General features: G+C 41.4%; 11 protein-coding genes across 11 annotated transcripts; 6 read left to right on the forward strand and 5 right to left on the reverse strand.

Annotated features, from left to right (window-relative positions):
- Positions 1-154: 154 nt before the first annotated feature.
- On the forward strand, positions 155-2,608 carry PAS_chr3_0047 (Nuclear actin-related protein involved in chromatin remodeling, component of chromatin-remodeling en; the record flags this gene model as incomplete). Its single annotated transcript, XM_002492210.1, has 1 exon — positions 155-2,608. The coding sequence occupies one exon, from the start codon at positions 155-157 to the stop codon at positions 2,606-2,608; it is 2,454 nt and encodes an 817-aa protein (XP_002492255.1).
- Positions 2,605-3,285, reverse strand: PAS_chr3_0048 (Essential t-SNARE that forms a complex with Tlg2p and Vti1p and mediates fusion of endosome-derived; the record flags this gene model as incomplete). The annotated part of the gene is made up of 1 exon (XM_002492211.1): positions 2,605-3,285. One exon carries the CDS (start codon positions 3,283-3,285, stop codon positions 2,605-2,607), a length of 681 nt encoding a protein of 226 aa, XP_002492256.1.
- A 91-nt stretch (positions 3,286-3,376) lies between these two features.
- PAS_chr3_0049 (Hypothetical protein) lies at positions 3,377-3,529 on the forward strand (the record flags this gene model as incomplete). The annotated part of the gene is made up of 1 exon (XM_002492212.1): positions 3,377-3,529. One exon carries the CDS (start codon positions 3,377-3,379, stop codon positions 3,527-3,529), a length of 153 nt encoding a protein of 50 aa, XP_002492257.1.
- Positions 3,530-3,979: 450 nt separating this feature from the next.
- On the forward strand, positions 3,980-5,212 carry PAS_chr3_0050 (Hypothetical protein; the record flags this gene model as incomplete). Its single annotated transcript, XM_002492213.1, has 1 exon — positions 3,980-5,212. One exon carries the CDS (start codon positions 3,980-3,982, stop codon positions 5,210-5,212), a length of 1,233 nt encoding a protein of 410 aa, XP_002492258.1.
- Positions 5,213-5,227: 15 nt separating this feature from the next.
- PAS_chr3_0051 (uncharacterized protein) lies at positions 5,228-6,253 on the reverse strand (the record flags this gene model as incomplete). Its single annotated transcript, XM_002492214.1, has 1 exon — positions 5,228-6,253. The coding sequence occupies one exon, from the start codon at positions 6,251-6,253 to the stop codon at positions 5,228-5,230; it is 1,026 nt and encodes a 341-aa protein (XP_002492259.1).
- A 206-nt stretch (positions 6,254-6,459) lies between these two features.
- On the forward strand, positions 6,460-7,422 carry PAS_chr3_0052 (the record flags this gene model as incomplete). The annotated part of the gene is made up of 1 exon (XM_002492215.1): positions 6,460-7,422. One exon carries the CDS (start codon positions 6,460-6,462, stop codon positions 7,420-7,422), a length of 963 nt encoding a protein of 320 aa, XP_002492260.1.
- Positions 7,423-7,463: 41 nt separating this feature from the next.
- Positions 7,464-8,408, reverse strand: PAS_chr3_0053 (C-4 methyl sterol oxidase, catalyzes the first of three steps required to remove two C-4 methyl grou; the record flags this gene model as incomplete). Its single annotated transcript, XM_002492216.1, has 1 exon — positions 7,464-8,408. One exon carries the CDS (start codon positions 8,406-8,408, stop codon positions 7,464-7,466), a length of 945 nt encoding a protein of 314 aa, XP_002492261.1.
- A 1,247-nt stretch (positions 8,409-9,655) lies between these two features.
- PAS_chr3_0054 (60S ribosomal protein L20) lies at positions 9,656-10,201 on the forward strand (the record flags this gene model as incomplete). Its single annotated transcript, XM_002492217.1, has 1 exon — positions 9,656-10,201. The coding sequence occupies one exon, from the start codon at positions 9,656-9,658 to the stop codon at positions 10,199-10,201; it is 546 nt and encodes a 181-aa protein (XP_002492262.1).
- Positions 10,202-10,329: 128 nt separating this feature from the next.
- PAS_chr3_0055 (Hypothetical protein) lies at positions 10,330-11,475 on the reverse strand (the record flags this gene model as incomplete). Its single annotated transcript, XM_002492218.1, has 1 exon — positions 10,330-11,475. One exon carries the CDS (start codon positions 11,473-11,475, stop codon positions 10,330-10,332), a length of 1,146 nt encoding a protein of 381 aa, XP_002492263.1.
- Positions 11,476-11,637: 162 nt separating this feature from the next.
- PAS_chr3_0056 (Mitochondrial intermembrane space cysteine motif protein) lies at positions 11,638-11,953 on the forward strand (the record flags this gene model as incomplete). Its single annotated transcript, XM_002492219.1, has 2 exons — positions 11,638-11,799; positions 11,852-11,953. 2 exons carry the CDS (start codon positions 11,638-11,640, stop codon positions 11,951-11,953), a joined length of 264 nt encoding a protein of 87 aa, XP_002492264.1.
- A 64-nt stretch (positions 11,954-12,017) lies between these two features.
- On the reverse strand, positions 12,018-12,581 carry PAS_chr3_0057 (Hypothetical protein; the record flags this gene model as incomplete). The annotated part of the gene is made up of 1 exon (XM_002492220.1): positions 12,018-12,581. One exon carries the CDS (start codon positions 12,579-12,581, stop codon positions 12,018-12,020), a length of 564 nt encoding a protein of 187 aa, XP_002492265.1.
- Positions 12,582-12,679: the final 98 nt, after the last annotated feature.

Consider the following 12,679-nt stretch of genomic DNA (forward strand, 5'->3'; position numbering starts at 1 on the left):
ACTTAGTAGTCACACTCATCTCTATGAGGAGTAAGTATTCACTTCCCTCGAATCAGTCCCGAGTAGTTGAGAATCAGTAAAGCAACGGCGTGCGTGTGCCTCTCTCTGTTTTTTCCCTCTCAACTTTGTTTCGTTTTCCATTGTGTCAGTGGCGATGTCTGAGTTGAGTGATTCTGAAGTTAAAGTTGAGGTTGAAGAGCAAGCAGTCCCAAAGAAGACTCCAAAGCAGGAAAGTTCTGAATCTACCAATGGATCTGCTCCGAAGAAACAGAAAAGAGGATCAGCGGCTTCAGGTCAAAAAGTGTCGGCCGAGATTCTTCAGAGACGACGAGAGGGGAGAATAAAGGCACTAGCCACGTTGCAGTCGAAACTGGATAAGCTTGGTATCAAGAGAGTTGATCAGAAAAATGCTTTACCTGCCTCTACTGTTCCCTCAATTTCATTAATCAATCAAAAGAACTATTTTACAGGTTATTTGAAACGAGATGAGCAGAATCTGAGTATCAAGAACGTGAAAGAAATGAATCGTCTCCTGGCAGAGAAAAAGAAGAAGGATAAATTGTCAAAGTCGAGTGCCGGTACTTCTACCAATACTCCAGACGTAGATGGCGAGGACGAGGATGATAATGATGGAGATGTCGACGAGCGAGTCGGCTCCAACACTATTGTCATGCATCCTGGAACCACAAATATACGAATCGGACTTGCTACCGATATTGATCCTAAAATTATTAAGAACGTGATTGCCTTTCCAAGACGGCCTGGACAAGAGAGTACTAAGGGTTATATTTTTGAGTCCCGTAAGGGATCTGAGCATGAGGCCAAAGAGTTTGAGACGCACCTTCCTTCGATTGTGTCTAGCTTCAGAGAAAGAATGAGATACTATAAGAGAAGAATATTACCAAATTCCAACGAAACGGTTGCTAACTTCAATAAACGTCAGGAACCTCAAGTTGTTGAAGACCATAACGATATTCATAAAGTTGATTTCTTGGACTCAAAAAAATTATTGAATGACCCAGAAGTCAAATATTTGGTTGGAGACGACGCCCTCCGTTTGGATGATTATTCTGATTGGATATTGCGATCTCCTTTCTACAAGGGAAATTTCAATGAAGACAAGTCAATTTACAGATCAAATCAAGAAATACTGGGTGATATTGAGCTTGTCATCAAAGAAGGACTTTCCAAAAATTTGGGTATTGAACCTGCGAAGTACGCAGATTTGAATATTATACTCATCATTCCCAACTTGTATGATAAGACTTATGTCGCCGAGATGACAAACTTGTTGATCAATATGTCTTTTGCTAACATTGGAGTCTTGCAAGAGGGTGTGAGTGCAACGTTTGGATCAGGTATTTCTAATGGTTGCGTCATTGACATAGGATCCCATTATACGAAAGTTTGCTGTGTTGATGAAGGCATGATAATTCCTAATTCTCAGATTGAACTTGATTATGGTGGGGATGATGTAACCAAGACTTTTGCCAAAATGTTGAAACGAAACCAGTTTCCCTACAAAGAACTAGATCTTTCTCGTATCACAGACTGGAATTTGATCAGTCAACTAAAAGAAAAGTACTTAACGTTTGAAGATGCTGATATAGCCATTCAATTATACAACTTTTCAGTTAGGAATCCACATCAGCTGACAAAAAAGTACGACTTCAAAGTGTTTGACGAAGTTATGATTTCTCCCATGGGTTTTTTTTATCCTGAAGTATTCGGTGCACGAGGAAGCCCCATCAACAGAAAGGGAAATTTTTTTGACGTACACAGGGATTACTTTTCAGGAAGATATGATTCTCCCTTAAGTAGATCCCAATTGGACCAAGTTGAAGGAAAGTTTTTGGCGAATATGGAGGATTTGGAAGAGATTGTCAATCGGTTGCTTTCTGAATCTTGTGGTTTAGGATCGAATTACAACATGGGAAACAATAGTAACACTTCAAGTGGTAACAACAACTTAGGGAACACAGGTGCAGCAACTGCAGGTTCTGAGGATAGCTCAGATTACATGGAAATTGAGGAGACTAAATTGAAAAAGCAAATTAAGAATTTCTTAGAACTGAAGAAAGAAGGTAAAGGTTTGAATCTTACACCTTTGGAATTAGCTGTTATTGAAAGCATATCGTATGCAGGATTCCAAGATATGAACAAGCTGAAAAAGCTTTATGAAAATATTCTGATCGTTGGGGGATCTTCGAAGATTGATGGGCTAGATCTAATTTTAGTAGATCGAATCCATATCGCCAGATCACCAGTTCTATATAGTACCAGTTTGGACCAAGCTATAAAGTACATTACGCTCAAGAAAGAGGAATTTGAAAAAGCCAACAAGGATAGCAAAACGGAAGGAGATGTAAAGGAGTTCAAGATAACAGAAGAGCATTTGGAACATCTTAGAGGTCTCCTAGAGGGGACCTCTGCTGTGCCGATCGAAATATTATCATCTTCGAGAGATATAGATCCAGCTGAAATGTGCTGGAAAGGAGGATCTGTTTACGCCCGACTCAAGATTGTCAATGAAATGTGGATCAACAAAGAGGAATGGAACATCTTCAATGATCGTGCATTCAATTATAAGTGTTTGTTTACATTCTAAGCAATAAATAGTAACACTAACAGAAATATCAACGCAATAATCAGCAATATGATACAACAGTCGCTAGCTCTTTCCTTATTCTTTTCTATGAACCACTCGATTCTCTTAACGCCAGAGGTCAACTTGCCTCCAACCCGATCAAAGTCTGTATCCAGATCATCCAATAGGATACCTTGGTCCTCCAGCTCTGTACCCATAGTGGAGGCTTGAAGATGAATGTTTTGCATGGTGTTGTAGACGCTATCAAGATGCTGGTCCTGCTCTCTCAACACCTCCTGCTGTTGGAATTCCTGGAAAGCAGTGTCATTATTAAATGGGTTCTCGTTACCGTAATCCTGTGATATTCTATTTGCCATTGTGGTAACTTCCTTAGGTCTCTTGGCCAGTTTATCATTCCAATGTAAATTCAGCTGTTGAAAGGTAGCAGAGATCTTATCGACTTTTGCTATCCTCTCGTCGAGTTCTTTTTCAGAGATATTATAATTGTCGTTGTTCTCTCGTATGATTCTAACAGTGTCCCTGAGATCCTGGATTGTTTCATTTAGTTCCTGTTTATTATTCTCAATATCGTCAATATTACTTTGGTTGATGTTCTTGGGTGTGAGATTATTTATGATGCCATCCAGCTGATTAACCTGGGAGACGGCATCTTTGTAAACATCATTAAATGGATCCATGATGTTTGTTCTTAAGGTTTCTGAGTAGTCTGTGTGTTACTTAAGGCTGAGCTCAGCCTTTGGATCTTAGTCGCGCATAGCCTCGTAGGAGATGCCCTGCCATAGACGTATGATGGACATTAGGAAGGTTATCAAGTTCAGTGATGTAGGGGACATTACGATGGCAGTCTGTGGTATACACTTCCGTTGCCGTCTGTTTTCCTTCAACAAGGGAATCCGGCGACAGTCATATTCGACTATCTAGAATTGGCAGGCACCCGTGTAAATCTAATTCCTTCTAGAAAAACAGAAATGATAGATACACGACCGGAAATTATTCTAGATGCAACTATCCTTATCGGACTTGGTATTGGCAAATTTGGATGATACGATAAATAGGCATCTTAAATGACTCTCCTATCTGAACCTCAAACAGTTTTGTGGGTTGATTAATTGGCGTGAGCCATTTTATAAATTGTGCCCAGGAAAACTTTCCATTCTCACTGAAAAATATCGTATCCAACCCTTTTTTCCCCCCCTGTCCAGATCGAAATATATTTCAGGAATTGACCCCTCATCTCCTGATATCATCACATCACTTTCGGTTATTTTTGCGATTTCCCCATTGGGTAACTTGCGATAAATACTTTCTAGTCCCACAAAATCTCCTACAGAGGGTACTACCTCCTTTCTATCATAATATCGCAGGCCCGGTATGAGTTTGAATGTGACCCCTAGCATACTACTGCCTCATATACCCAGCACTGGTGTGGATCGGTACAAGAATGTCAATTTTCTTCTGAGACTCAATGAGGATTTGGTTTCAGCAATTCAGGAAACGACGTTGGAGCAGGACGTTCCGAAGTTGATTGTGAAGAATGGCAAGCTCTCATTTCGAATTAAGGGCAAGCTGTTAGAGGCAACCGTTCTGAGGGATAATCTGAAAACAGAACTGTATAGTTCGTCTGAAGATGAGAGATTTATCAATATGGGGACTCTGGACTATAAGATCAATATGGCCAAGTCAAATATTGCCAGATGTCCTCAGCAGCCACATAAGTCCTTACTCAAAACTTCCGCATTATCCCATCAAAGATCTCACCCTTTCTTGTTAACATCGTCATCAGCACCACCATCACCATCGCCATCTTCGTCATCATTTTCCAGTTCTCTTCACTCAGACGTACAGCATCTAATTCAGCAATTTTTGTTGAAAGGCAACTCATTGACCAAGGAAGAAGTCGGAGCTTTGATATCAAAATCCAAAGTTCCAAAGGCTGCTCTTCGTCGAATGATATCCAAGGTTCACGATGTAAACTACGTGCTGCGGGATTTTTACCTCCTTCAAGTCAACTGTCACCTCCTAGGAGCCATGCAGAGACATACCATTCGCCAGTATTTGAGTTGCAAGTTGGATCAGATTGGCTATCCAGAGAATCACCCCTTGAAGCTGAAAATTTTGCATGCACTGCCAGACTTTAAGTTCTTTAAGAAGAAGAAAATTCAGTCGCCCAAACCAGTAGCATCGCCTATAGCGTCAACTAGCAAGGCTGAGAACAATTCACCGTCACCTTCTTCATCTGCCTCTTCAGATGGTTTAAAGAAGAGAAAGGCGGACAACGTGTCGCCAATCACAAGTTCCGAAGATGATGTCAAGAAGACCAAAACTACCAAAACTACCACAACACCTGTTCCCAAGACGGTGGATCCGGAACTTTTGCAATTGGCAATAAACTTCAAGGCAAAATATCCCGAATACGAAAAGCTCTACAAATCGTTATCAAAACCAAATTGTGATCCCAACCACGACAAAAGCTGGGAACACAAGCAGCTTACTAAATTGGTGAAGATGCACAATCAACTGAGCGCTTGGAAAGCGAAGTTATGGGAAGAAGAAGACAACATGAGGGCGAAATCTAGTGGAAAGGTTTATATTAAAGAAAAATAGCATTACAACACTTTATCATATTAATTGTACTCTAGATCGTAGCTTTCCCCCTTGGAAGTTCCTAATGGCCTTCTTTTCCACATTTCTCTTCTGCAGCCTCCTCCATGCTTCTAATACATGGCCGGAAGTGATCGGACGCACGTCTTTATCTGGCCCATCAAATAAATGTTTCCTCTTCCTGTGGCTTTCTTGTAATTTTTGGATAGTGGTGGTGGATGAGGCTAGATCACCATTCTGTTCTTCTAGCATTTTGACAATCAACGCCTCCTCGGTGATAGAGCAGACCATTTCAAAGGTCAAGAATCCCAATATATCAATCACATCATCACTGGGTCTACTTTCTGCCAAATGTGATAGACCACACCATTCTCTGAACCGTTTCGCCTTTCTGAAGGTAAAACTGGCCTGCCTACACTCAGACCAATGGACATATTCTTCTTTAGTCATATTCTTTGTTCTTTCATCATTAGTTTTAAGTCTCTTTAATGAAGCTAATGTTGCTGCCCTTTCGTCCTCATCCTCTGCGTCATCCTCATTGGTGTCCAGTGGTTGTTCTGTGAATACGAATTGCAACTCCCAGGGAAGCCGTATCTTCGATTTCTTGTACTTGCTGAGCATCTTGCTGTCCATGGATGTGCTTGAAGAGGAGCCAGGAGCCCCAGGAGCCCCCGATGCGGCCACCTGGGATGTAGAATTGTCCAGCAGATCATCACCTCCAATATCTGCCAAATCTCCACTTTGTTGATCTTTGGCATTCTTACGAACATCTTTCCAACTAAGGTAGGTTCTCAAACGATTCACCTTGGCCTTATCGTGTCTAATTAGAAAAATGACATCCTCGGGAACTATAGATTTGGTACCTCGAGAGAGGGCAGTCTGCGAGGAATGGAGTACAATTTCCACCACCTGTGACCTGACAATGTCTTCAATCAGTGATGTTGTCTCCACGGGGGGATCATTTGTTTCTCCAGACACAAACATCATCTGTTGTATCTCCATACGATACCTGTACTTGTGATCCTTGTCTTTGGCGTCAGTCATTTCAGGCAATGGACATACAACATGAAATAATCTTGTCTTGAAGGAAGAACTAGTTCAAGTTAGATGTTGGAGAGCGCGACCAGAATGGTAGATATGCTGTTAGGGGAAATCAAATCCGCGCATCATTTGATGGTCCGTTCCCCGAACCATATAGCCTCCCCTAGCGGTAGGAAAAATTAGAAGATTGCGATAATCCTGTCAAAAGAATGGTATTCATAAAAACAACGGAACCAAATTTTGTGGCGGAGAATGCTGATTTAGTTGATATACCAGTTCCTACTGATCCTTCTATAAATGTGATACGGCCACTGCATCCCATAATTCGATACCAGATTGACGATAACAAAGTGCCCGGTAAGACATGCTTGGTGATACTGAATCAGAAAATAAACCTCTTCCCGAGGGTGTTTGAAAAACTTTGGGATAACACATATTTACGGGTATGTGCAGACGGTGGGGCCAACCAATTGCTGTCATTTGTGCGAGAGAATGGTTTAGATGAGCAAAAGTATCTTCCAAAGTATATTGTTGGAGACATGGACTCCCTAACAGAAGAGACCAAAAATTACTATCTAAGTACCGGAAAAGTGATTGTGAAAACTCAATCAAGTCAATATGCTACAGATTTTGATAAAGCCATCACGGTGTGCTTTCTTCACTTCAACTATCCAAACTTTTTCAATGATTTTGATACCTTGAATCTTGACGATAATAATGGACTCACAACTTTGAAGAATTCCTTGGACACCAAAGAATTTACCGTGCCCTTGGACATGATCTTTTTGGGTGCTATAGGTGGAAGGTTTGACCAGACCATCCATTCGATAGGTGAACTCTACAAACATGCATCAGATAACCTACTCCAAATGAGGTTTTTCAACACAGAATACTTAGAGATTATCTTTCTTGTACCCAAGGGCACTAATTTCATTGTCCTAGAGAAACAGCATGTGGATGATCCTTTATGTTATTTGGGGCTGTTGCCCTTGAACAATCCGTTTATAATGCACACCAAAGGTTTGAAATACGATGTTGCCAACTATGCAAGTTCAATGACTGGTAACATAAGCTCCAGCAACTACAACGTTGGAAGCAATGGTTTCTACGTCCAAAACACCGATCATTTGGTGGTTAATATAGATTTGAATCATATTCTAGGCGAGGTATGATAATTATAAAAAATGACTTTAAAAAAAGGGGTGTAACTTTACTATGCAATTTTCTTGTTCTTCTGAGCCAAAGCAGCAGCCTTTCTTTCGGCCTTTAGCTTCATACGTTCTTCACGTTCCTTCTTGGCCTCAGGACCAGCTTCCGTGTCCAGGGTGTAATCCCACCATCTGAAACTGGAAGCATAATTTCCAATGAAGTAGTGGTGGTGCAGATCATGGTGCTCTGCGCCAGCCCAGAACGGTACAAAGTTATGCAATGACCAAGGGAAGTCGTAACCAGAATGGGCGTCAACAGCTTGGAATAATCTAAGAGTGATCCAACAAGTAATGGTGAACAAGTGTAAGTCTCGGGTGAAATAAGCCCACAGGAGAGGGAATCCAACAGTACCAAAACCAAGAGCCATCACTTCAACAGGGTGGGCATACTCTGCAGCCAGTCCAAAAGGAGCGGCATATCTATGATGCTGCTTGTGAATGTACTTGTAGAATGCACCATAGTGGAATAACCTATGAAACCAATAGTGCCACAAATCCTCCAAAACAAAGAAAACGGAAAATTGCAATGCTAACGTCTTCCAAGAAGGGAAGGGAACGGCAACTGATATACCCAAAGTTTTACAGAGAGGGTGGAAAGTCCAAATTGGTAAGGCCTCAACCAAAAAATGGGATTTCAAAACACTTTTCAAACATTCCCACTGCTCCTTGTTGGAGGGAATTTGCTTTGGCTGAATCTTCCATTTACGGAAGTAAGGAATCTGGTCAATGATGAACCAAGGAAGACATCTTCCGAAATACATGAGCTCGTGGACCATGAAAAATAATAGACCCGTGGCAAGGGTGTCATTGCTCATATACGTGTAGTAAGCAGCCCATATTTTCTCTAAGAACGTTAAGTGAGGCTGAGTGGCAAAGATATTCTTGGTAATGTCACTGAAAGTAGGGCCTCTTATAGAGTCCAAGTAGGTGGAGTTGAAGATTTCTGTCATCGGAATCCTGTGTCTGGAAGAGAGATGTTGATCCACCTATTGAACCTGAGTTTAGGGAGCTGTAAAGGTTTTATACGGGCCTCACCGTTTTATTTTTTTGGTCGTATCTCGTATCGTGCGTGGTGTGATTAGAGGTATGAAGACTAAAAATAATTCTTAAACGAGGAATACGAGATAAACGAACTGATGGACCGATAGGGATGGCACATCGTCTGGCCAGTCGGTAGGGATCTTTTTTTAGTGACACCAGATCCCGAGCTTGATTTTTCTGCAAGGGAAGAAGGCTGAGCTGACACAGAGTAAAACCTTACGATTTGTACGACTCTCATGAGATGGGAGGAGGCAAACTGGCATCTAGAAGGGCAGAAGACGCGAGTTTTCTGACACCACATTGAAACTGGCATATAAGAGAAAAACAGCTAACGAGTGTACATTTAATCATGTGTTTTAAAACTGATGATGAAGATAAGATCAGTTCATTGATAGACAGGGCAACGCTAGTAATCAGCCGTATAAGGATTACAGTCATTTTTGCTTCATCTTGGGTAAGGTGTAGCGAACATTATGTAAACGACAGATAACGCGATGACATAGAAAAGGCAAGACTAGCTAGGCAGCCTTGCCTGGTTGCTAAAAATTGCTTAGTAGGAAGCGAAAAATAATTGACAAGTTTCATACCATCGAAAATGCACTAGGTACGGTCAATGACTACTGAGTTTGACTCGTAATTTTTAGGTGGAAAATCTTGGATCGTTCATGCTATTCAGATTTCGGACAATCGAGTTACTTACTCCTGATAATACGTAATGCAGTTTCAGCCTTGAAAAAATCCGTGAATGAACGTTAATAAATGGGCCTAATTGAAGGTGGTTTCACCGACGCTATTTCAGAGCGTACCCTCTCTTAAGTCACCTCTTAGTCCCGTGAGTGCTTGTCGTCATAGTTAGTTCTTTTCGCGGTGAGCCCTCATTCTATTACCACGTGCGCGCTTTTAGGGCTTTTCCCACCCAACACCACAACAGTCCTGTCTTATAATTTTCTTTTCGTAGTCTTGTCGTTCAGAAAACTAGGTCGTGCACTAAAGCAAAAGCTTTGAGTGCCTTCGCGAATGTTCCCTCTCAATCCTCACAAGCTCCAGGTCAAAAAAAATTTCAATTATACCAGGGAATCTCTGTACACATCAACTAAGACAACAGTAAGTAACACAACGCAGGCAACTCTGCCAGAGAACACAGCAAATGAATCAGATGTCCAGTACTAACACAGTTCCTCCAGTGTCTCAATACAAAGAATTCGAAGTTATTGGCCGTCGTCTGCCCACTGAGACCGTTCCAGAGCCAAAGTTGTACCGTATGACCATCTTTGCTAAGAACGAAACTATTGCTAAGTCTCGTTACTGGTACTTCTTGCAGAAGCTGCACAAGGTCAAGAGAGCTTCTGGTGAGATCGTCGCCATCAAGGAAGTCCTTGAGGAGCGTCCAACTGAGGTTAAGACTTTCGGTATCTGGATTAGATACGACTCTAGATCCGGTACTCACAACATGTACAAGGAATACCGTGATGTTACCAGAGTTGGTGCTGTCCAAGGAATGTATCAGGACTTGGCTTCCAGACACAGAGCTAGATTTAGATCTATCCACATTCTGAAGGTTGTTGAGTTGACTAACGACGACGACATCAAGCGTCAATACGTCAGACAATTCTTGGAGAAGGATCTGAAATTCCCATTGCCACACAGAGTTCCTAAGACTCAGGCACTTTATGCTTCTAAGCGTCCATCCACTTTCTACTAAGTGGTTAAAAGGTGCTTTAGTTGGGAAGGAGAATTAAGATAAGAACGACAAAAGAGAATCACAAGTCTGATAGTATATAATCAAATTGAAACTATTTGCCTGTCTAAAAGTTGCTTGCTATGTAAAATTTATTTAGAATCTGCGTATTTTCCTGGTATCTTCTTCAACGTTGTGTCTTCTATCTCTGTAGATTCTGGAAGCTCAATTTCGTCGAACAACTGCTCTTTCTGAGTAGATTCCGACATCTTCTTCGTTTCTACTGATATCTGAGGAGCTACCATGAAGGACTCGTCTTGATCATCATCTACTTGTCGCAATGGTGAGCTAGGCATTGAAAGTCTCAAGTCTGATTGAAGCTGGGGAGGTTCAGGAGCATTAAAGGGTGACGAATCATATTGAGGTGCTTTCCTTACTTTATGTTCGCTCCGCCTCTTTGGTGTTCTGCTATTCACTATTGGTGTATTCTCTCGCTTCTTGGGAGTCATTTGTACCTGCCAAACATTATCCAAGGCACGATGCATGAACATCAACTTGTTTCGCTGTTCTTCCTGAGCTTGCTGTAGTTTTGAAGAGTCAAAAATGGAGCTTGTTGTTGGTTGATCTGGGTTTTGTGTTTGTTTATTCGGGCTCGTATCTTTTTCTGAGCTCAGTTCCTTTGGTGCTTTGAGATGGTGATATGTAGGAGAAGGTGGATCTAAAGACACAGAAGCAGTATTATCGTCAAATTGGAAGCTTCTCCCTGTTTTGTTAGGAGTAGAATTCTTGATTCTCGTTGGGAATGACTCCGTCATTGTATCATCATCGGGACCACGTTTCTGTTCAAATATCCGATGGGATTCTCTATACCTTTTTTGTATGTCGTCAGTAGTGTGATTTGAAACAGCACCCGTATTTCCATCGTCATTGAACTCCTTTGCGGAATCCTTTCCTGTATTTACGGAATTCTTGTTGTGCAGAGTGGAATCATCATAGGATTCCATTGCTTCATCATAACCGGATAACTGCACATTAGCACTGGCCTCAAAAAAAGACTTCCAAACCTTAACACCCTGCCAAACGCCCTGAGAAGCTGCGCCGTACCGACGCATCACAGGTATTATGGAGTCGTTGATTATTCTATTAGTTTTTGTTAAGTCACTGTCTATTTGTTGAAGAGTCAGAGTAAGCTCTTGCTCCAAGTTTTCAAGCTCCATAGTTTTCTGCTGCGTTTCATTTTGATCAGAATAACTAGGCGGTATAAATATTGACCGCCGTGTACTTTTCTCCTTACTCATTTCCCTGGTGTATGGAGATATCTGCCTGAATCAATGGACTGCGTGATTACGCGTTTCCCTGTATTGAGATCACACTCTCCGATATTGAAACAGGTACACGACTAAATTTGTAACCTCTCTCCATCACTGATTGACAATTCAGTAATCGTCTTCTGCTGTAGTATGGGCAACGCAATGTCACAAAGTGTAGCACCAGAGTGTACAGAACTGAAAAACAAATACGATTCCTGCTTTAACAGTTGGTACACGGATAAATTCTTGCAAGGAAAGAGCCTCCAGAACGAATGTGAGGGATTATGGGATGACTACAGGGAATGTCTGGAAGTAAGTGTCGAATATTTTAAATTTTAGTTAACGGACTGCTAACATTCAACAGGCCTATTTGATTAAAAAAGGAATCAAACCTATGGTGGATGAGACTGCAAAGGATGCTCCATTTGAAGAAAAAGGAGAGCTTCAATCAAAAGAGAAGAAATGAAAAATTAATGACTAAAACCCTTTACCTGTATATATTATTTATTAATTCTATGCGATCAATACTTTTACCACGTACATCTCGTTTCCTCATGAGTTCTTCCGCAACTTACGCTGCAAAATCTGGCTCCACATTTGACACATGTAGCGGGAGCATTGTTACCGCAAATGGAACACAGCTTTTTCAAATGTCTTCTGTTACTGGGAACTGTAGTTGCTTTGAAAATTTTCATTAATTGGGGATCAACTTCCTCAACGTAATTCACCAATGTTTTTCGACTGGCCAGAATTCTTTTAGTGGATGCTGTTTCGCCTGGCTTCAATCGTCTATGCTTAGTAAATGCTTCTAGACCACTCTTGGGGATCTCTATCTTGGCTTGTTCATTGTAATTCTCTCTATTCAGTTCTTCAAATCGCTTATTTGAGGCCTTTTCCTCGGCTTGCGTGGTTGGCACTGTGTTTCCATGAGCTTGTGCTTCCAGTGATTGGAAATTATAATTTACACGGGAACTCCTCTTCGTCCCACTTGAGGGACCAGCGGTGGTCCTTGACGTACCAGAGGCAGGTTTGTATATTGAAGAAAAATATGAATCAGGGTCAGAACCTCTTGGTATTTCAGATACTCTGTACATTGTATCTATTTCTATAGTTGGTTGATTATTATGGACTGTGTGTTAGAATATCTGTCTCTCATTCATTCGCGGATTTTATTCAGTCACCTCTCTTACTT

This window comes from Komagataella phaffii, chromosome 3 (assembly GCF_000027005.1).
Source record: "Komagataella phaffii GS115 chromosome 3, complete sequence".
In the NCBI taxonomy this organism is placed as follows: domain Eukaryota; kingdom Fungi; phylum Ascomycota; class Pichiomycetes; order Pichiales; family Pichiaceae; genus Komagataella; species Komagataella phaffii.